General features: G+C 41.0%; 1 protein-coding gene across 4 annotated transcripts in view; it reads left to right on the forward strand.

The window, feature by feature from the left end:
* Mamld1 (mastermind like domain containing 1) overlaps positions 1-23,974 on the forward strand; it is a 121,592-nt gene that overhangs the window by 50,400 nt on the left and 47,218 nt on the right. For all 4 annotated transcript variants that reach the window (XM_031363441.1, XM_031363425.1, XM_031363416.1 and 1 more), the window contains one exon: positions 8,703-8,861. In XM_031363441.1, the coding sequence (XP_031219301.1) occupies positions 8,766-8,861 (96 nt within the window). In that variant the 5' untranslated portion in view covers positions 8,703-8,765. The remainder of the gene's footprint in view (positions 1-8,702; positions 8,862-23,974) is intronic.

Here is a 23,974-nt window from a genome sequence, read left to right on the forward strand (position 1 = left end):
AAGAAAGAAAGAAAGAAAGAAAGGAAGGAAGGAAGGAAGGAAGGAAGGAAGGAAGGAAGGAAGAGAGAAAGAAAACAGAAATAGAATTGCACACCATATGGTCCCTTCCTTGGCACAATGCTTTTGAGGGACATCTGTATAGCTCTTGACAATCCATTCTTGTCTAATACTGAGTAATATTGCCTTAGGTAGAGACTCTCTCTACATTTGGTCTAGCCACATACCTCAGTGGACATTTGGGGCTATCATGCATAGTACTTCTAGAAATACCTGGGTCCCAAACCTTGAGTGGAGTTTCTGCATTCTATGGCTACTCTCCCATTCTCAGTCCAGTTCTTCTCCTTTCCACATCCAGCAGCAGCCTTGGAGCTTTCCAATTTCTTGGCATCAGCTTTAGATTTTTAGATTTTGTTTTGTTTTGTTTTCTTTGAGACAAGGTTACATAAATACTAGGCTGGCCTTGAGATAACTATGTAGTCAAGGATGACCTTAAACTTCTGAGCATCTTCCCTCCACATCCCAAATACCAGGATTTCAGGCATGTGCTACCATATCTGTTTTATACAATGCTGGGGATTAAGTCCCACCTAGGGCTTTGTGCACACTAGGTAGGTACTCTACTAAGCTGCATCCCCAGGCCCACTTGTAGTTTATTAAATTAAACTTTTCAAAGTGAAAAGTGACATTTTCCAATATTAACATGTTTATTAGCACAGAACTGTAGTTATATGCCTTGCAGCTCTTGCATAGTGTCAAAACAGCCTATTCAAATGCACAGAAATGTTGAATAACATTATTCATTGCTGAGCTTACTTGGGCTCCAGTACAACAATCACCGAAGATCTTGACCAAGTAACTAAAGTCTTGAAGGTTCTAGGGAAGCTTGTCATCTAAGCTTGAGTGCACCTTGCAGATCCATTCAGCAAGTAGTTCCTGAGACCCTACTATAGGCATGAACACTCTAACACAGCAGTTCTCAACCTGTGGATCATAACTTCTCAGAGGGTGAATGATCCTTTCATAGGGGTTGCCTAAGACCATCTGAAAACACAGACCTTTGTATTATGATTCATAACAGTGGCAAAGTTACAGTTAGGAAGTAGCAACAAAATAATTTTATTATTGGGCATCACCACAACATGAGGACCTGTATTTAAAGGGTGACAGCATTAGAAAGGTTGAGAAACACTGATCTAGGGCTACTGACACATCAAAGGCTTGACTCCTCTCTGGAAGAGGACTGGAATATCAGACAAATAACTTCCAATCAAGGCAAGGGGAATAAAAGGGAGCCCCTAAACAGCGAGCTCTTCCTAGGTTTAGTTCTCTTGACTAAGATATCCTCTTCGATCTGTGCCCTAGATTATTAGTTCAGATAATGATTAGTAACAGTCAACCAGTGTCCTGGAGCACAGGATGTACCGAGGCTTGTGACAATAGAAAGATAATCTGTTTCTTGGGGACCATTCTCTTCCTATCTTCAGCTCTGTACTCCTTTCTATCATCCATGTTGAAAGGCTGGAGAACAGTAGCCTTGGCCGTCTCTGTGCCACCAGCCAGCCAGCTATATAGCTCTTCAGTCTCTTCCTCCTCAGTCCTGGCCCTGCTAGTACCCAAGCAGGAGAATTGTGGGAGTGAAGGTGTACACTACTGCTTCAGGATACAGATTCAAGAGTTTTGTTCTGAAAGCTCTAGTTATTATCCCCACCCAAACCCCTTTTCTGTTGGATTTGGAGAACATGAAATCAATAGAATGGTGTCTTTTGAAGGCCTTTGGAGATTTTCTGGGTTTGATTTTGTTTTTCATCTTTATAATTTTTTTCTTTAGCTTGAATGAATGGGTAGCTTGTGTGGTGTCCTTTGGTTTTGTGTAACTAGACCTGAAATAACCAAATCTCTATCTCCTACAGACTGAAAGTGCTAAGCTTCGGTTGCATCTGCACTAGTGGAAGGCTCTTTCGCTCTTCCTCATTTGCATGCACTGTGTATAATATATACCATTTTGACCTTAGTATTTGATTGATATCCCAGTTAAGGCCTCAGGTTTGATTCCTAATACACCCAGGAAAGGCCGAAGAGGAAATGATTGTTGATTTGTTTTAAATAGGAAGGGATATACAGACATCTATAAACTGCTTGAAGCAAGAATGCCCTGGAAGAAATGTCTCAGAGGCAACAGGAGGAATCAATGAGTCCTGGATCTGGAGGCTGAACACTTTTTAAGTAACAGCTTCTTATTTGGAAATTATTAGAGTCGATGTACACTGTAAACACAATAGAGAGAAGTCCCCTTTACCCCTCACACAGTCTCCCTCAAAGTTACATGTTCTATAGTAGCCATACAATCTCAAAATCAATAAAATGATACCACACCAATATATACTTTGTTACAGACTTTCATTCATTTTCATGTGTCTAGGTAAATATCCAGGAATACAGTTGCTGGTATTTATTCACATGTTCTTTCTTCCAGAGTGGGTGCATCATTTTAAATGTCCATTAACCATGGATGAGTGGTATTCCTCCACATATTTCCCAGCATGTGACATTGTTACTAAATGTTTTGTAAAGGCAGAAAATTCATGTATATGCAATGTTATCTAGAGCATTCAAAATGGGGGGGGGGGTTGCACCTTTACCTGTTACCATAGTAGGTAACACCCCAGCATTATATGCCCAGTGCAAAGCAAGTTAGCTTGTGATGTGCATTTCCTTTTTTAAGTGGTTAAAATGTTCCTTAGAATTGTTCTATGAACATTGCTCTGTAATTTTCTGTCTGAACAATCTGTGTCTTTGGTATCAAGATAATCCAACAACGCAGAAAGTATTCCCTGAAAGAGGTCACTCAATACCACATAGAAAAGAAAATTATAGGCTGATCTTCCTGACAGACATGGATGCAAACATTTTCAATAAAATGCTGGCAAACTGAGCTAAATATCACAGCAAAAAGATCATTCATCATTTGAGAGTATCTGAGCCTAGAATCTTCCTTTTGCTGTACTGCGGATGGAGATTGGGGGTAGGGTTCACAGGTTGAACCCAGGGCTTCCTCTATGCTAGAAAAGCTCTCTACTACTAAGGTACGTTTCAGCCCCTTCAAAGTTTCACATCTTGGGTTTTACCAATTATGATTCCTTTTTTAGAATTAAACTGATAGAGTTTTTAATATTGGGTAATTTGGCCATTTGTACCTTAGGAAACTTGCTCCATTTTTTACAAGATTTCCAAATTTAACATGTAAAATAATGTTTTCTCATCTTCAGAGTGTGTAGTAATAATTCCTTTTTCATCCGTTGTAATTTCTAGTTTTCAGTTTCAACAATTTAACTAACTTTGTTAAATGTATCTTTTTACATTGGCCTTATCTCTTGTTTTTGTTTTCAGCATTATTTATTTTAAAATTTTTACTATTTCCTTCTGCATGCATTTGAATTTCTATGTTCTTTTTCACTTTTAATGGCAGCACTTGGTGTCATGCCTCCTCTTGGGACAGCTTTACTCAGATTACCCGTTTCATAAACTGTGCTTTCATTTTCATTAACTTCAGTGTATTTAATTTCTTTTCTTCAGAATTCTGATACAATTTTTAGCTAGTGCTTTTGTTTCTAAGTGTTTTTAAAAATGTTTTAATCTTTTTTTCTATTGTTTTCTATTTTGATTCCATTATAGTCACAGAAAATGTCATGTGTTATTTCAATATGTTTACATTTTTTGTAAATCATTCTTTTAGTTCATTTGTACATCCTATGTTTTTCAGCTCTGTTGTTTGGAAAATGTCGTTTTTATTAGTGAAATGGTCTTGATCTCATTTTAATTCATATTTGCATAATTAATTTCTTTTTTCATTATTTAAAGTTTAATGCATATATACAATAAATATGATCATACCCATTCCTTATTTCCCTCTTCCAGTTACTACATCCTCCCAATATGTCTCCCTCCAAACTTCATATATTCTTCTTAACCTACTAAATCTGATTAATGCTGCCTACATATGCATAAGAGTGATGTCATCTACTTGACCATGGATAGTATGTCACTAGCCATTTCCTCATAAAACAATGATTCTTTCTCCCCAACAACTATCTACTGCCAATAACTCCTCAGTATGGCATGGGTTTAGAGATTACTTGCCCCATCTATGCCAGAATTTGACCTAGACTAATCTTGTACATGCCTTGTACTGGTAACAATAGCTGCTATGAGATCAAGGGTTTGGTAGTTATATCATGTCCAGAAGACAGATTTCATACCACCTTCCCCCATCCTCTGAGTATTATTTTATTTCTGCTTCTTCTATGGTATCCCCTGAGCCTGGAATGAGGGGATTGATAGCGATGTCCTGTGACATACCAAAATGAAATAAATAATTCAAACATCTATAAGCAGTGATGATATTGAAGCCATAATAAAAAGTCTCCCAAATAAAAAACTGGCCCTGAACCAGATGGATTCATAGCTGAATTCTACCAGAATTGTAAAGAACTAATCAAATTATAATATACAGAGAAAAAAAGCTTACTTTTTTTTCTATTACAAAACCAATATTATCCTGATGATCTGCAAACCAGGTGAAGTCGTTGCAGAAATTAATTAATTAATTAATTAATTACAGGCTGATCTTCTTCCTGATAGATAAAGATGAGAAAATTTTCAATAAAATACTGAAAATTGAATTCAATATCACATTTAAAAGATTATTCATCATGACTGATTTGGATTTATTCTATTAATTCAGGGATGGTTCATCATACATATATCGATAAGTGTAATTAATCATATAAACAAATGAAAGGCAGAAATCACCTAATCATCTCAATGGACATAGAAAAATTCTTTGACAAAAACCAACATTGTGTAAATGAGAAGGCATGAGGAAGCATTCCTCAATATAATAAATGCTACGTACAACAAACATATAGCCAATGTCATGCTCGATGGAGAAAAACAGCTGAAGAGTTCCCACTGAAATCAGGAATAAGACAAGGAATAAGAAAGGCACACTCTCTCCCTCTATTAATATGGTGCTTGAAGTTATAGCTACACTGTGACAAGAGAAGGAAATTAAAAGGCTGCAAATAGGGACAGAAATCAAAGTATCCCTATTTTCAGATGATGATTCTACATACAGAAGACCCTGCGACTCCAAAAAGACTCTCAGAGATAATTAATTTGGGCAAAATGGTGAGATAAAAAATTGACACAAAAATAAGCAACCTTCCTATATACTAATGACAAAGAGGCTGAAAAGGTAAGGAAATCAATCCCATTCACAATAGCTGCCCAAAATATTAGTAAACAAATCTGACTAAAAAAAATTAAAGACCTTCATAATGGAAATCTTAAGACATTAAAGAGGCACTAGTAGATGGAAAAAAATACCCCATGCTCACAGGCTGAAAGAATTAATATTGTTAAAAGACCATCTTGTCAAGAGCAATCTATTGATTCAATGCAATCATCTCAAATCAAAATTCCAATACCATTAATTCACAGACAGACTAACAGTCTAAACTTTTATGTAGAGGGACAAAAGACCCAGAGCAGCCATGGCAAACCTTAACAACAATAAGGACAACAATCCTGTGGGAGGTATCACCATACCTAATTTCAAATTAGTCTACTAATAATGAAACAGCATTATCATTATTATTATTATTATTATTATTATTATTATTATTATTATTTCAGGTAATGAAAACAGCATGTTATTGGTTGACACAAAAACAGACACATAGGTCAGTGAGAGAGAGTTGAGGACCCAGGAATAAGTTCATGGAACTACACATCCATGATTCTTTGTCAAAGATGGCAGAAATACACATTGAATAAAAAGCAGTTTCAATAAATGATCTGAGAGAACCGGATGCCCATGTACATGTTTCTTTCACTTCACTTTAAATTTCCTTAAATTACTATATTTTAGCAAACATCTTGAAATACTATGTTATTAAGTGATGTTTTTTATCTTATTTGCCAAACTCCTAAGTCGTTGTTAAACATACTTGTTGATATTAGTGTTTATTCCTACCCACTTATATGTTTTCTTTCTGTTCCCCATGAGGTTTGTTTCAATTTTTCTTTTTCCTCTTTCTATGGATTACTTGAGTGATTTGTTCAGAATAATATTTGATTCAAGTATAGTATCTTATACTATTTGTTGTGTTTGTCCTCTGTACTACTGTGTGTGTGTGTGTGTGTGCATGTTTGTAAAATGAACAACCATTGTCAAATTTTACTACTTTTAATGAAGTAGAAAAATCTTGCATTTCTTTCTACACTTTTAGTTCTGTTTATAATGTAAATTGTGTTAAATATTTGTTTCCTACAAAGTTAGAACTATATTAGAAATATTATAATTGGTAATTCAACCATCAACTTATTTAGGAAGTTTAAGTATGAAGGAAAATCTATTTTATTTAGCCATATTGTTTTTTCTCTACATTGTTCTTTCTTCCTTGGTAATACGAGCATTTCTTCTTCAATTGTTTTCTGTGTGGAGAACTTCCTTTAATTATTATCTTAGTAAAGGTATGTTGTTGATTAATTTCCTTGTTTTCCCCCTCTACATTGGAAACATTTTCACTAAGATTTTGTGCTGAAGCTCTCTCTCACATTTGAGAATTGGTGCATTATTTCCTTGTGACTGTTGTAGCTTCTGAGCAAGTTATTTACCATCATTGAAGTTAGTTATCTCCTATAGGTAGAAGTGTCATTTTTCTGTCACGCTTCCCCAGTCTTTGTCTTCACATGCAGAAGTTGTACTCTAAAGGGTACGAGTAATCCACTGTTCTTCCCATTCTCCTTTTTGTCCCATCCACTAAACTTACTTAAGTTGCTGTGGTTTTTGGTTCTAGTATTACAATTTCCTGAGATTGTCTCTGGTTTTGTTTCATTGTTTGTTTATTTTTGTATTAATCTTATTGCATTTCTTGGGGGAAGCATTTAAATGATTACTGTTTTTAAATTCTAGTCAGGTAATTGCAACATCTTCATAATCTTAGTGACACATCCATTAATATTTTTTTCACTTCATTTTAGATCTTTTGATCTTGGGCCAAATGTCTTTTTGCTAAAATAGGGGTAATTTTGATATTTAAAACTAGCTTTTATTGAAATCTTCTGTTTCAATTGGTTTGGCAGGAAAAGAGGATAGCATTTTTTTTTCTTTTACCCAGCAATATAAAAGTCCAACTTTCCTAGAAAGCTTCTTTGATGTAAAGGAGGTTGGGCCCCACATTACTACTAAGGCAAACCTGTGACATCCAAGTTCTCCTGAGGCATCTGTTGCTATCACTCCAATGGGACTGAGAAAAGTATCTCATTACTTCCAAGGAGGAATACAGTATACTCCCTGCTTGGTCTTTGCTGGTGGAATGGGATGGGACTAAAATGTGTTTTCTGGTGGTTAGCTGGATTAGAACAGTTTTGTGTTAAGGTTCTCAGTCTCAGAAGTCTTTTTCCTGGTCCTATGAGTAGAAAAAGATAACTTTTGTTGGAGCACTTTTTGTGTGCCCATTGACATTTGAAGTCATTGATTTCTTTGGCTCTAAATCTAATAGAATATTTAAAGCACAAGAAATCCTAGAGAACTCATCAGTGTTACTCATCATATCCCAAGGTTCCTAGATAATTTATATTCTCTCTACCTTATAGGATCCCCTAATGTTTGTTTTATATAACATGACAAAGATTTTTTCACTCAGTGGGAAAATGGAGGAAAATGCTTTCTGACTTTCCTAACATCAAGATTTTACGGATGGTGGTGGTGGTGCACGCTTTTAATCCCAGCACTTGGGAGGCACAGGCAGGTGGATTTCTGAGTTTGAGGCCAGCCTGGTCTACAGAGTGAGTTCCAGGAAAGCCAGGGCTACATAGAGAAACCCTGTCTCAAAAAACAAAAACAAAACAAACTGTTAAGATTTTAAGCCTGGTACTGTACAGGAAAGGGACACTACAATGAGAAAATATAACCCCATATTTGAATACCTTAACATAGTTCTTACTTCATGTGTAGCTCCTGAAAAACAGAAAACTGCTTTCCCTGGGTTTACATGTGTGTTCTTGCTGCATGGATGATGTGCTGGAGTAGCACATTTGGTGTCCTCTCAACCGGTGCACCAGGGTTTCTGGAGCTCCTTTCAGCATCCATTCCTTCTTTCCAGTGTCAGTCACGATTGGAACCCTTGGTCTGTTTATTTGGCTGAGTATTGATGTAGTCAGAGTTATCACATTCTCTGAAGGCTGGTTATAGTCGAGTTGAAGAGGCTCTAAGCCATCATTTTGACTCTGTCAACATGTTTTTCACCAAAGGGACTATATCTCAGAACATAGGAGAGCCGTCCTTGAATCCTACACAAAAACAAAGCTAGACCTGGTACTCAGTTTGCCCATCTGTATGTCCAGTGCCATTATAGTATCACCAGGCCTCTTCTCCACGCTCACCTATGTTTTCCAGTACAGTTTGTTTGTTTCATGGCCGTGGATGGCCATTTTATCCTGGACAAACTGGTTCCTGGAAGTATTCCTCATGCCTGGGGGTGGAGTTGACTATGAGGTTGGTAGGGTGGGAGGGTGACAGGAAGATGAAAGAAGCAGAGCCCACATATGCCTGCCTTCAGAATTGAAAGCCTATGAATCATGGGGTCAATGGTCTCATCTTCTTATCTGAAAAACAGTGTATTTTTTGTCTCCTTAAGCCCTGTGTCTAGGTCGTTTGGGAAACGCCTTGGAGAGTCAAGAATAAAATTGCAGGTCAAACAATGGATGACTGGAAAAGTCGGCTTGTAATCGAGAGCATGCTTCCCCATTTCAACATGGTGGGAAATCGTCAGGAGCCGAGAAAGCTCCAGGAATCGGTCAGAAAATGGGCTATGGTGGGGAGGGGGTTGTTGAATGCTTCTAACCTTAAATTTGAACATGAGATGTGTTGTTGAATTTCTTTATACAAATTTGGTATTGGAGACCAACTGAAAATATAAGGAAATTGAATACAGAAGATGAACTGCCTTAGACCTGTGGGTTCCTAGAAAACAAAACAAAACAACAACAAAACAAAACAAAACAGTAAGAAACTAGGCATAGAAAAGGATTATTCCTATTTAACACTGACCCTGGTATCTTTTCTTAAAGTCATTTAACACATCTGTACTTTCCTCGATAGGAATTCAGCCATCATCCAAGTGTCTGGAACTCAGGTTTAGGGATTCCAGTGCTAGTTCTAAGGGCAAGCACGATAGTGTGCTTAAGTCTGATAGTTGGTGCCTGCAACATCACAAGTCTATTAAGATTAGGTTAGCAGGAGCTGCAGCAAACACAATGGCTGTTATCTCTGGTTATTAGCCTACAGAGGAGTGGCTTGCCTAATCTCTGAATATAATAGAGTAGAGGGGAAATGGTTCCTATAGAGCCGTGGATCTATTTCCTTCCTGCTCGTGGAGCTGGGAGCCCTGAGCTCTGAGGTAATGTCAGTTCACATGACTGCGAGACTGATCTTCCCCAGTTCTCAGGGCAATGTGTTTTGGTCATCTTCTCAATGCTGTTATGAGTACAGGTGTGAGTGTTTCAATCATGTTTCTCTTTTTTTTCTTCCTTGTCAACAATGTATTGAGGATATGCTATTAAGTGGAGCACATAACCTTTAAAAACTTTGGTGTCTAGAGAACCACAGCATTCACAAAGATGGGCAGTCAGGTGGGTTGGGCAGAGACAGGTCAATTGGTTGGCCAGTATGACTTGTTTTCCAAATTTCCAGCTACCAGTTGAGGCATTTCCCAAGAGAATCTCCCTTGTAACAACCCTTTATATTTCCGGCTTCCCTTTTTGATCATTAACATCTAGGATGTCTCCAGAGTCTACAATCAGTTTAGGCTTGATTTTAAATTCTTCTTTTTTCCAGCCCACTTGGGCATAAATGTGGGTGGGCTATAGGGACAGGAAAGAGGCTTCCCTACTCCTCACTTACTATCTAGACACTGTCATAAAAATAAAGTGTGTCTGGTAAGTGCTGTCTAGGGATCCCTGTCCTTAGAGTAGGACCTTGGAACAGGTCTCAATGTGGAGCAGCTATCATGACTCATGCCATTTTCTGGCTTGGAATCTTATGGCAAATGACCTCTAGTACCCTTTATAAGCTTTGCAAAAATGCACATTCATTGCTTTAGAGTCACACCTTGCACTTGATCAAAATCTGCTCTTCCTCCTTCTTCTCCTCCTCCTCCACATGCTTTGAATCCTCATGGCACAGCTCATTCTCTACCCTTGGCTCAGAGTGACCTGGCTATTTTTGAAATACCAAGCTGACCTAGAAGACCAATGATTTGCCCCAGTTGAAGGGGTCCAAAAATATACCTGATTTTCTGAAAGCAGCTCCCTCAGATGAGCCTTCTTCACAGCTGAAAGTGCATCCATCCTCTTAGAAGGCACATATGAGAGTGCCCATTCTCCAATACCTGATAAGCACTGTAGTCCCAGTAGCTTGGGAGGCTGGGGCAGGATTGTGCATGAGTTCAAGGCCAACATCCCAGGTGACAGGCTACCCTGCTGGAATATGGTCATTGTTGGCTCTTTGTCTAAGGTTTAATGACATCCAGTGCTAATACTGCCCCCTGGTCCCAAGAAACTGCATGAGTCTGGAAGCAAGGTGTTTGTGTCACCTGACTGAATCCTGAATGCCTCCTGAACATAGACATCTGCTCTGGGAAGTAACCTTAATTAGTTTCTTTTTCAGTAGGTTGAAAACCCAGCTAACAGAAAATCTGTATCATATTAAAATCATGAAATAAAATTCTATCAGTCTGAGAGAAGAGATTTGTCCATGTAGAGTCAGGATCTCCCTCTGTAGACCAGGCTGGCCTGAAACTTGGGATTCCCCTGCCTCAGTCTCCTGAGTGCTGAAATTACAGGTATGTGCCACTAAAAGACAACCTTTTAATTGCTCTGGAATTTTTATGTAAACAACTGAGAGCTCCCTTGAATAAAGATTTGAATTTGGAGTGACACATATTTTCAGCCTAAGACCCTAAGGGTTCTAATCTTATACCTGCTCCTAAATAGCTACCAATATTCATCCACTGCTCTCTAGAAAACAAAATTCAGATGAACCAAGAGCAAGAATAGCCAGTTTGATTTCAGCATTCACAAGATGTTAGCACTTTGCAAAGCTTTTGGAGAGTCAGACCCTAAGAAATCATTACCATAAGGAAACAGAGGCTCAAATAGGTTAAGCATCTTGACTGAAGTCATAGACTTAATGACAGGCAGATTTCAGAGCACCAAACTCTGCTGCCTCTTAGCCTGAAAGCTTGTTTTGAAACACAAAATGCTGAGTACACATTACACAGCAAAATGTAAAGAGACGTAGAGATTCAAGTTCCTTTTCAGCATTGCTGTTCATCTAGTACCATGATTACTTAATGACTGCTGTAGCACACGACAATTTTTCTTTTGGCAACATTTGGCCATCTATCCAAGGTTAGCATATGGGGTCAGCATGTGGAACATCATGTTCTTTCCTTTGAAGTTAAGACTGAACTTCATTTACTGATCCAGTGGGGTGATTGAAGAGCTCAAAGACATTGAGTGCTCCAGAGCCTGCATGGGACAAGGACTCAGTGTTCAAGTCATATGTCATCTCTGCCTCTGTCTATACCTATTCCATTTCTACAGAAGTTTCAGGATAAAATGGGGGAGTTGGCCTGGGGATATAGCTCAGTGGCACAGTGCTTACTTAGCATGCACAAGGCTCCAGATTCAGTCCCCATTACTGCCAAAAGAAATAGCATTAACTCTTGTAAGTATTCTAGAAATGGGAAAGTTATGGTCACTAAGTGGAAAATTTGGTGGAAGAAAAGAGCATGTACCCTCTGTTCATCATGGGCCCTGGGATTGTGGTAGGGTTACTCTATAGGTTACAATGAGTTGGCATGCTGCATGTACCTTATTAGCTTGCCAAATGCTCTTTGGCTCAAAGAGAGGATATTCTTATCACTTTCTTTATGGACAAAATAATAGGGCCAGAGAAATATAGTTCCTTGGACAGAATGACTAGTGAGAGGGTGGAGAGTTTTATCAACAGTTCCCAGTGAATAGTCCTAAGGGTAGTGTTCTCTGCCCCTACAGAATGACCCAAACCAACTGCAATCTGTCTTCTCACCTTTAATTAAAAGTAGAGAACAGAATTCTGGGAAAAGAACACATACCCCCCCACACACCTCATAAAGAGTATATGGGTTTTGAGTCACTTAAATAATATTGCCCTCCAAAAAATTACCCCCAGTTCCATGTAACACTATTTCCTGTAAATACCAGTAGGAGGCACTTTCAGGATCTGTGCCCATCAACCTTGGAGCTCTGTTCTGAAGAAAGAATACTGAAAGCAGGAAAATCTCAGAAGGTCAGAGTTGTGGTTAGTGGTATAAACTGGAACAAGCTCCCTTCATCTTGAATTCTGAGAGTATGATTATGATTTATAAGGGCCTGTCTATGTTGGGCGTCATATCACAATCCCAGGGCCCCATGTATGTGCACAGCTCTAGGCTAAATTCTGAAATCCAAGACTTTAGTCTTCCTTCACTGAGAGCAAGTTTATTCTATGATGAAGCTTGAAACCAGGAGGAGTGAATCTGGTGTTCCACCCAATTTACTTCTTCTTATGCCTGTATTAGAGGCTCCAATATCCACAGGGTCCTCTGCCAATCACATTCAGCCCTGGGTTCTCAGAAAAGAGCAGTGGACAAAACAAACTCTCAGGTATCCTGATGCTTTCATTCCAGTGGCATAAACATGTGAAGAGTGGATAGTATCTTTATTTCATTTGTGGTGGTTCCATTTAGCTCTTTGTCCAGCACTGTCTACTGTTCATCCTGGCAGAAAACCAAGCTGCCTTAGAGTTCCATGGGGAGGCAGAGAGTGAGAATTTGAAGTGACTCTGAAATCTCAAGGTTCAAGGGTTGATGTCTTTGCCAATATTCTCTACTTTATGTAGGTTGTAGGCCTGCTACAGGTACAAGTGTGGCCCCAAGAGAGAGGATCCTAAGTATGTGAGCTGAACTACTGAGACACAGGCCATGCCTGAAAGCAGGCCCCACTACTTACTGACTTCTTAACTTGAGCTTCAGGCCCCTCAGCTTCCACAATGGACAAATGGCTTTGATAGGTGCTCTCTGCCTACATCAGGATCTCTGAGTAAGACAGAAATACAGACTTGTCCTAAAGTACAGAGGCCATGACTGGTCCTGGCACCTCTTTAGCAAACAGAGATTAGCACTGGTTCACAATTGTTTTTCTCTATCAGAAAGGGAAGGGACAATATGTCCTTGGAGCTCAGTTTGGAATACAGAGAACCCCTAAGGATGACTATAGTCTCATTGGCAGCCCCGTTGCACAGAGAAGAGCTGGATTTATAGTGCAACTCTGAGCATTCTGGGTCAAGGCCTGCAGTGCGTATGTGCCTTGCTATTTTGGGGATCCTCCCCATGGAGCACGCAGCTGTTCGCTCCCTTTGCCTGCCCCCCTTCTCCTCCTTCTGCAGCAAGGGCCCTTTCCTGCTACTAACACCCAACCAGGGAGGGAAGCCAGGCACAGGCATTTCCTGCACACTGCTCTTTTCTGCAAGGGCTGAGCTACTCTGTTTGAAGGACACTACTGGGCTCTGCATTTGAGTCCTGTCTGGGTAGCCCAGCTGAGCAAATCAGTGACCTGCAAATCAGCCTATAAGAGGAAGCTGCTGGGTGCAAAGCTCCATTTGGCAGCTGGCTTTCACGGGCATGTGGAATCTTACTGCCTACCTCTGAAATGATGGGAGCATAAAATGGCCTGGTCTGGATTACTACACAGCTGCCCCCTGCAAATCCCATGATAGTAGGCCTAAGGTAACAGGTGTCTGGAAGTCGAGACACTACAGGCATAAGGGGCAAATCAGTTGTACTCCTCCAGAGCATGGATCAAAGAAGAACCCAACAATGCTTAGAACCACATTTGTAGAGAATGTGTAGGCCTAGGGGCTATACCTTGGGGAATGTGTGCCTGTGGCGCCCCCAAATCCAGGCAAGCCTGTGCAAGTACAGGCCTCTTGTTTTCACTAAATACCCTCAGCTGGAGAACTTGATAGGTGTCAGTTTAGGCAAAGATGTGGGTCAGAAGCTGCCCTTGAGTACTGTGTTTCAGACTTCAGAGGGTAGCTAGAGTGCATGCCTCTCAAATCCAGGCCACAGAATTCTGTTTCTATGGTGCATATGGAATAATGTACAAGACCTCTTGTCCTTCCCATTTTTCCTGCCTGTATGTCTCTGCTTTCTATCTCATATCACCCTTCTTTCTGGCACATGGCCATCCCTAAGATTTCAACCTTAGAAAGATGTGTATGAGTCACAGGCCAGGGGACTTCACCACGGGCATACAAGCCCAAGGCCAAGGCTCAACAGCTCTGTCATTACTTGCTGTCCTTTAAACCCTTTGCCCTTCAGTACAGGCTTGCCTCTGTCTGTCTCCTTCCATTGTCACAGGCTCCATGGCTTCCTAACTCCTCAGGCATAACTGTTTCCCCATTCTTTGTCTCCCCAAAGCTATTTGTTCCTTTCCTGCCCTGTTCCTGAGACATCTTGATTTTCTGCTCCTGCAACTGCTGCTAAGCACCTTGTACATAGTAGGTTCACACCAATATCACTTGTACATCACTTTGTATAGAGTAGGTGCACACCAACATCACTGGACCAATCACTGCCTTTACCAGTTTCTGAGACATGCTTGGCTTGCGGCCTTCCGCTGAAAATGAGAGGAGAACAAGATAACTTGCAGAACACGATTTTCCACAGAGGGTGATTCCGATATGCAGTGTCACCTGACTGAAGTTTTTCGGTAGCTCATCTATAGTGATGAGGAGGAAACAAGTCTATCCCTCAGAGGCATGCTGTACAGGTTAAAAAATAAATGCATAGCCAGCATAGCACCCTCCAAGTTGCTCAGAGCCATTGGTATGAGGCGACAGTTAAGCCACATTATCATAGAGACCCTTGAAGGCCAGAGAGATGCTATGTACAAAATGAAAATTACCCAACTGCATACAAAGGCTGAGAGAATGAGGCGTAGGGGAATCCAGGAGGGGATGTTGTTCCCTCCTTTCCCTGGAGCCAGAGTAGTTGCCAACAGTTGTGAAATAAGTGTCATTAGTGTTGGTGAAGCCCAGCATGTGGGACTGCTACATAAATTTCACAGTTCAGAAATGGTCACTCAACTTTCATTATGATTGATATAATGCAGCTCTTCTCCCAAAAGGTTGCAGGCGCATTCCTTCTTGAACAGTAGGCCAGCACTACATGGTTTTTCTGCTGCATGAGCAAGGGGCTTTGGAAATACAGTATTTCCCAGGGGAAAAAGTTCGACTCATGCCCCAGATCAGGGCTTGGTAAGCTGTGCACTGGGACTATGAGTAGCTCACAGGCTGTCTTGGTAAATAAAGTCCTTTGGCCCACAGCCCTGCCTAGCCCTTAGCATATAGTTTCCCACACAGTTGCAGTCACAAGGACAATGTGGCTTGAAAAGTTTCAGCTAGTTACTATATGGGCACTTCCAGAAGTTTATAAAGTATGATTCATGTCACTGGGCATGTGGTTCATTTTTTTTTGTAGAAGCCATTGTTTTCCTTAATAAGTAAGTATTACCCTTAGTACCTACTTGAGGTAAAACTCACAGGACCTCACGCCTGGCCATGTGTTCCTCTCTGCCCACCCCCTTGTCCTAGTTGATCTCAACCCCATGTTTCTTTTCCTTCCCATGGCATTCATTTCACCTCCCATGAGCATCCAGAGAGAACTTTCACAAACTTTGAGCCAATCTTTCCTCTATTTCACCTTTCCCCACAATGGCTTCCCACTGGAAAAAAAAAAAAAAAAAAAAAACCCAGAGCCCAAGCCCCTTCCCATGGCCTGTGAGGCCTCTTGAGAGCTCGTGGCTACTTCCCAGCTCACTGTGCGCCAGGCCCACTAAGTGCCTCTTAGTCCCTGAAACAGGCCAAGAGTCTTTTCCCCAGAGCCTTCCAGCCTACTGCCCTCCTACCTAGAGTACTGTGCCCTACTATTGCAGCCTGCTTCCTGCATCTGACCTTCACTTAAATGAGAAGGTCACCCTTTTAAACACTGTGTCAAGCCCCCATATTTTTAACCTTCTGAAGACTTCTGATCTTGTTCTTGTTGCTAATGTAGCTTGTAATCTACCAAGTAGAACTCCAGCTCCCTCACTCTGATTCTTCTCTGCCCAACTTGTACTCATTCTGGTGGGAGTGGCTGTTATGGATCCCACATCATCGCTGCCTTATACTGTTGGAAGCCTTTACGTCTGTGGTGGATAGGGAAAGCAGTGTGCTTTCTTTAGATGCCTTTTTTTTTTTCTGAAATAAGCTTCAGGTGAGGATGTTCTCTAGTGTTACAGATGCCCATATGGCCCTCAGAAAAACTAAACAACTCTTGCCTTTCCACCTTCCTCAAGTTAAGCTTTTCAAGACTTGAGATCAACTAACTTGACCTATGTAAAATATCTACAGGAAGTTATTCCCAGAACACCAGCACCGAACCCTTGCTTTCTGAATACATGACTTTATACACCAAAGTGCGGCAGCTAAGTACTCGTCATCCTCTTTTTAATGACCATAGGACATGTAAAGAACTTCTGTTGCTCTGCCCTTACCTACCTCTGCCCTTACAGCTGACATGAAACTATATTACTGGCAGTATATAGATAAACACAAATCTCCTGTGTTTTCCCCCAATAACTTAGCTTAATTTTCCCAAGAATCAATGTTTATATTTCTGTTTATAAGACATTCAGGAGCTAGGCATGGTAGCTTAGACCTGTCAGCACTTAGAATGAGGCTGAGGCAGGAGGATGGCCATGAGTTCAGTGCTCACATGGACTATATAGTGAGTCCCAGGTCATCTAAAGCTATAGAATATGAGACCCCATATAAATCACCTCCCCCCTCTCTCTCTTTCACTTTCTCACACACACACACACACACACACACACACACACACGTAAGAAGAGGGCACATATTTCAATTATATAACCATAGTTATTACACATATAGTAAAATAAATATACATTCTAAATTTATTATTTTCAAATAACCTAATCTTGTTTACTGTGTCCTTTGGGCCTATGAAATAATATGTTTGTGGTCAAAACTGAAACAGAATTCATTATAAGACTGGCTAATATCCTCAAATGCACACTCTTTAAAAATACATTTAAATGAAGGAGTTTGCACTTCATAAAAGGGTGCACTGAGGATTTTCTTTCAATGGCAAATTCCAGCTGCATTTTATTATGATTTGGTTTACAAACGATAGCCTTGCACACAGCTGTCCAGGAGCACAGCCAACGACTAAGGGAAGATCTTCCTTGAATGGCAAATATTGCTGAGTAACCCATGTTAACAGCGATTTTAGGACCACCCAGAGTGGGTTTGAATTTTAAAGAGTTGAATGAGATACAATATTTATTTGGTATCTACACCAAGCCAGGCACTATGCTAACTTTACCTTTCTAAGTTTACAGAATCCTTAAGAGAAAGTTGTGTAGTAGCTCCACTCTCCCATTTAATAGGTAGCAAAACATACTGTGGTTCTGGGCCTCTCTCCATACCTCTTAGTATCTCACATTGCTGAATTCTACCATTGAAATTTAATATCCAGAAGTCTCCTTCATAAGACCCATCCATTTTCCTGCAAAGCTTTAATATTCAAAGAGTATCTGAGAGTTTAGACAGATGCACACCTAAGCCCTCAAGGCCCCTGAGGCCACATAATGGGCTTTGGAATCAAGTGGTTGGGCCCAGGAACTTCAGCAAATCCCTATGAGCCAAACTCCCTTCCTGTACAACTTAAAGAAGGCAGGTCCTTCTCTGAGACCATTACTATCTTGTGATGTGTAATTTAGAAAGCCCTTGGAAAGTATAATAGTCCCTATAGGGAAACTGAAACACAGTAATGCATGCTAAACAGCAGGTTTTCATTCTTTTGGTGTGTAAAGCTGAAATGACCTGTCATTCCCTCAGTGCCCCAGAATAAACTGAGTTCAACTGAGGAAGGCTGACCTAGTGCAGAGGTATCCACATACTTACTACCATCATGGATGACTGAGTTCTTAACATTCTGGTACTAGATTATACCCCAGAGTCCTGAATGACAGAGGCCCCTCTACCACTCACTAACTGCATGACTTTATTAACTCACTTGGCCTCTGTGAGATTCTGTTAAGCTATGTGTAAAAGTTATATTCTAAGCAGAACTCTGTCTATATGTTAGTATTGATTTTGAAAGCCAAGAATGAATAAGAACATGCACTGACCACTGACAGAGGCTGAGACCTTAACAAAGACCAAGACTTGGTTATAAAGGCCTAGAAAAAGTCCAGCAGCTTAAGAATCGCTACAGATTCTTTCTATTGTTTGAGTGCTCATTTGCAAGTAGCACAGATTCCTAAATATCCTAAAAAGCCTTTGCTATGTAGAGTCACCATAGTCAGGATCTGCCTGTTCTTTATCCATACTCCCTCTTCTTTCTCCTCCTCCTACTCTCCTCTCCTCTCCTCTCGCTGTCTCTTACATATTAGTTGTTTTTGTTTTGCTTTTTGTATGTTTCCTAAGACAGGGTCTCACTATCTTCTGGGATTGAACTTCCTATATGGCCCAAGCAAGCCACTAATTTGTGACACTCCTGCTTCTTCTAAGATTGCATATGTGGTGGTACACACCTTTAATCCCAGCACTTGGGAGGCAGGCGCAGGCGAATTTCTGAGTTCAAGGCCAGCCTGGTCTACAGAGTGAGTTCCAGGACAGCCAGGGCTACACAGAGAAACCCTGTCTTGAAAAATCAAAAAAGAAAGAAAGAGAGAGAGAGAGAGAGAGAGAGAGAGAGAGAGAGAGATTGCATATGTGTACTTCCACACCAGGATCAGATACACCAATTGCTCCCTCTGGCTGGATTTTCCCAAGATACAGTTCTAGAGGAGTTTCCTAGGCAGTTAAGTAGATGAGGACTAAATGGTGAACTTGCCTTTGCACTACATTCCCAATATAGATCTGTGCAGTAGGACATGGAAAATGGAAATGTACCTGATTGGGCACAACTAACTTCTGGAGGAGAAGGCCTTCACTGGGGCTTCCTGTCTTGAGAGAAATACAGTTCAGGCTAGATAGCACATTCTATCTGGGATGAGAATGTCACATCCCATCCAATGCAAATCATAATAACACATGAGTTCTCTCAAACACTGCTGTAAGAATTTAGGGTTTTGCCAAACTTTTCCTGAGTTACAGTTGTAGGTCAGAAAAGGATCCCAAGTCTTGAGAAGGCACAGAGCCAGTCTTCTGGTTGCTGAATTGCCCTTGGCCTTCTGCCTTGCTGGAAGTTATCAAAGTATAGAAACCTCTGGATGCTTTTGCTTGGCCACCAAGATGGGGAATGCAAATACTGCTTGTATTTGCCTCTGGTCCTTGCAGGGGCCACAGCCAATGCCAGAGGTAGGGAGCTAGAGCAGATAGGTGTTTCTCTCAAGAACTTACAAAAGTCAGCCGGTAGAGTTGAGTGGGGCAGCACTTGCCTCCTATGTATGCATACCATCACTGAGAAGCTACAGAGGTTTCTGTTGGATAATCTGAAAGCTGACAGAGCCCTCCCTTGTGGTCTTTCCATATAGCAGCTGCAATGCTAGATATTTCTAAGAGTATCTAAATTGTGAAACAACAGTTTGGGCGACTTCAGAAAGCTAAGCACAGGATTATTCTATGAACCAGTCATTCCACTTCCCCCAAAACAAAAGTAGACTTACAATAAAGTGTGTACTGGAATGTTCCCAGCAGCATTGTTCAAAATACACATGGAGATAGGCAAGAGCAGTGTGAAATACTGTATTCTCAATATGACATGGCTGTCATACCATGAACTTATAGCAGCTGAGGTTTCTGTACAAGATCAAGGCAACCAATTCCAGTTTAGACAGGTAGTTGATCTCCTGACCCTGACCCTAATTGAGTAGCTTTTGGCAGTGGGTTATTTCTAGGAAGGGAGAGTCCTTCTTTCTGGAGAATGTGGTCATTAGTAGGTTTCTCATGATCCTGGGGATTGCCCCCTCAACTATGTGCATATAAACAACACTAACCTGACTTACTGGTTTTTTTCAAAGAAATGAAATTAAGAGAAAGACTCATTATAGGGGATATGGAAGGATTTGGAGGTGGAAATGGGAGGGTAGATATGACCATATTTCATTGCATACATGTATGAAATTCTTTTTTTATTATTATTTTTATTTTTTATTAGATATTTTCTTTATTTACATGTAAATTTCTCCATTCCCAGTTTCCCCTCCAAAAAACAAAGAAACAAACAAAAACAACAAAAACAAACCCCTGTTGCCTCCCCCGCTCCCCATGCCTGCCACCCCACCCTCTCCCACTTTCTGGCCCTGGCATTCCCCTACACTGGGGCACAGAACCTTCACAGGGCCGAGGTCCTCTCCTCCTATTGATGATCAAATTGCAATCCTCTACTATACACATGCTGTCAGAACAATCAGACCCCTCCATGTGCAGTCCTTGGTTGGTGGTTGAGACCCTGGGAGCTCTGAGGGTACTAGTTAATTCATATTGTTGTTCGTCCTAAGGGACTGCAAACCCCTCAGCTCCATTGGTCCTTTCTCTAACTCCTTCACTGGGAACCCTGTACTCAGATGTAATAGATGTACTGTGATAGATGTCTGTGAGCCTCTACATCTGTATTAGTCAGGTACTGTCAGAGCCTTAGATAAGGAAAAATTAAAATACCCCCAAAGATAGAAACAACCCAAATATCCACCATTCAGTGAATGGATAGAAAAAATTTACTCTATTCATCCAATGCCATATTATTCACCCATGAACAAATGAAGTATTGACGCATGCCACAAAATGGATGGACCTAGAAAACATGCTCAGGAAAAGAAACCATACACAAAAGGTTACATTTTGTTTAGCTGAATTTCTATGAAATATTGAAAATAGCTAAGCCTAGAGAGACAGAAAGATGAACAGTTACAGCTCAAGTTAGATGAATTCTCTAAGGAAAAGCCCCTGGTGTTGGGGTCGTCCTTTTAGGTCTAAACGAGATAGAACTCAAGGGGTCCTAGTGCACAAGCAATATAATTTAATAGCTACTAGGTAATCCAACACACATGGGACTACTTGATCATGGCTTAAGAAGAGCTGGTGCTTCCCTGTTCACCCAGTCACAACCAGAGTCTTAGAGCTACCCTGTATGGTCCATTGTTTCTCCACAACTACCCTAACTAAAGGCAACTTGGCATTTGATGTTTTTATAGTGGCTCTCAGGTTGATCTATGCTGTTTCAGTCTGGCTCTGACAGGTGTTGAGTTTCTGAAATGCACTATGATACTCCCTAAAACCCTGAGACCACCAGTAGTAATAAGGCATCCACAATTGCCTGAAGGACCCTGCATCAGGAGACCAAGTCACTAAAATGGCACTCATGAGAAGGCCTGAGCAGACTAGGAAAAAGGGAGAGGCCTGATACCACCCATCCTACATGCACGCACCAGCCAAATGGGAAGCCTCAGAAAGGGTTTTGTGGTTTAAAGGTAGGGCCAGCTTACTTGGCAGGTCTGTGAGTGATGTCCCAGAGGGAAGTGTAGAAATCTGGAGACAGAGTCTATCACAGCCCAGGGCATTGTATGGCCATTTGAGCACAATGATGGAATTTGATAACTTACCAGGCTATGGTTTGTGTGAACTCTACTGGCTTGCATGTCTAAGAATTACTGCCTGAGGGTGTCTTCTACTAGTCCTGTCACTTTGCAGATGAAGGGCCTTCTGTCATTTTATAAGTACTGCCCAGGTACATGTTAGAGCCCCTTTACCTCAGCATTTGATGTCTTCCATGTTTTGATGGCTCTTTGAAGTACTGGAGTAAAAGAGACATTTTCTTGGAACCTTGGCTATGCAGCCTGACTACACCTCAGTCACATATTCCCTGTAGCAAAAGGCTGGACAGTCAGAAGACTCCACACAATTTATAACATTCAACTGAGTCCTGTGATGAAGCACTGTAGAATGGAGGCCCCACAGCAACTAGAGAGGGATTTTTCTGAAAACACACATGGAATCAGTGTATATCAGCATCTCCCTGCTGTGTTGGCCTGGACTAGGTATGAAGGCCAGCCACTGCTACTCTGAGACCATCTGCCTGATCATCTGTCCCTCATCTCCAAGCAGGAAAATGTCTTGTCCTCCAGGTTTAGAGTAGGAGCCTACGATGCTGAGCATGCAGTCTCTGTTAATTCAGGCAAGGCACAGGCATTAACAAATCCTTAGGTCAAGATTCTTGCTCCAGATCACCTAGCAACAGAGATTGGGGTCCTTTCTTATAATCCAATTAACACCCAGGGGCTCTTGCCTATCCTAACCACCCATGATTCTCTTGCAAGTCTGGGAAGATAGCAATCTTGTTTGTCCTATATAAACTTCAGCTTCAGTTTATGGGGACATTTTTTCAAAACCTACATGCAAATGATACATGCTCAAATACAGAAATGGATAGTGTATACACAGATATTTAACTGTACCTCTGAATTCATTTAGGTGTTTGCTCTAGTTTCTCCCTTCCTGTAAGCCCAATCCTAATATGCACACGTGTGTACCTAGACATATGTAAACTCATAGATTTTTTTCATACCTCAACTTACCCAATGTTCAGTGAAAGCAGAAGCTATGAAACTGGAGTGTGGTCCTCCCCAGGAAATCCAGCTGCTTTTTTTGATGTCCTTGGCTGGTTTCCTTACAGTTCAGCCAAGGCATCCCAAGCTGTTAAAAGCTTTTTCACTGAGTCAAATACAGAGCTATATATCCTCTAACAAAGGGAGGTCTCATTGAAAAGCAAAAGCTCAGAAGAACCTATGGCTGCCCCTCTACCAAAACAGCAGCCTAGCTGGGGAGTACCAAGGAGACATGCCTGAAGGCGGCCAAGGGGAGACTGCCTCCTCATTAGCTATCCCCTTAGTGTTCACTATGGTGAGCACCAGCAACTGCCTGGCTGTGGACTTAATATAACATATCAGATCCAAGCAGTACAAGATGCCCTTTGACACATTCTTATTTATGTGACCACCAGAATACAGAAGTGATGCCTACCTTCCCAACCTCTTACCACCTCATTCCCAACAGTTTCATGGCAGACCAACAATTAAGTAAAAGCTCTATGAGCCCTGCCAGTGAATTTCAGAGTCCCACCCAGCCAGAATTCCAGGCTTACATTCCCATCTCTCCTTCCCTCCCCTGCCCTCCCCTCTCTTCCACCTCATCCCACTGTCTGACTGCCTGCTTGCTTGTGTATAGACTTCAGTATTGTTAAAACTGTTGTTTTAACATGAAATAGCTTATAGGACCCAACTGTTACTAACCTTGGTTCCCTGCAGGAGGATGGTTATCAAGATCTATACTATATAAACACCTATTGATTCATTTTAGACAACTTTCAGTTTTAGCCTATCTTTGGATTCTTCAACATACAATTGAGGAGACCAAGTATCAGTTTGGAATTTGAGGGTCTTGTTTGTGGGCTATTCTATACATGGCCAGAGGAGTTGCCAAGTTCACTATGTGCTAAATCACTTGGGTCCATCTGTCCATTGGTTCACTCAGCTGCTATTTACTATTTATTTACTTTATTTGCTGTGGGCCAAACACTCAGTGAACTACTTCCTGAACATCTTGAGAACACCAGGGCTTCTGAACTCCAACCAGGCCCCTGGATAGGAATCTTGGCATGAAAGACTGGATAGGCCTCTTCTTCTACCCACCCATCCTTGCTCAACCTGCAGTACTTAGTCCTCAAATGAATTTGGCAACAGGTCTACTTCCCTTGTTTGAATCATGAGCACCTCAAAAAAGCCAAGGAAGATGCTGCAGTGCTCTGCTATTAGAGAC

The sequence above is a fragment of the Mastomys coucha genome, chromosome X (assembly GCF_008632895.1).
Source record: "Mastomys coucha isolate ucsf_1 chromosome X, UCSF_Mcou_1, whole genome shotgun sequence".
Taxonomy (NCBI): Eukaryota; Metazoa; Chordata; class Mammalia; order Rodentia; family Muridae; genus Mastomys; species Mastomys coucha.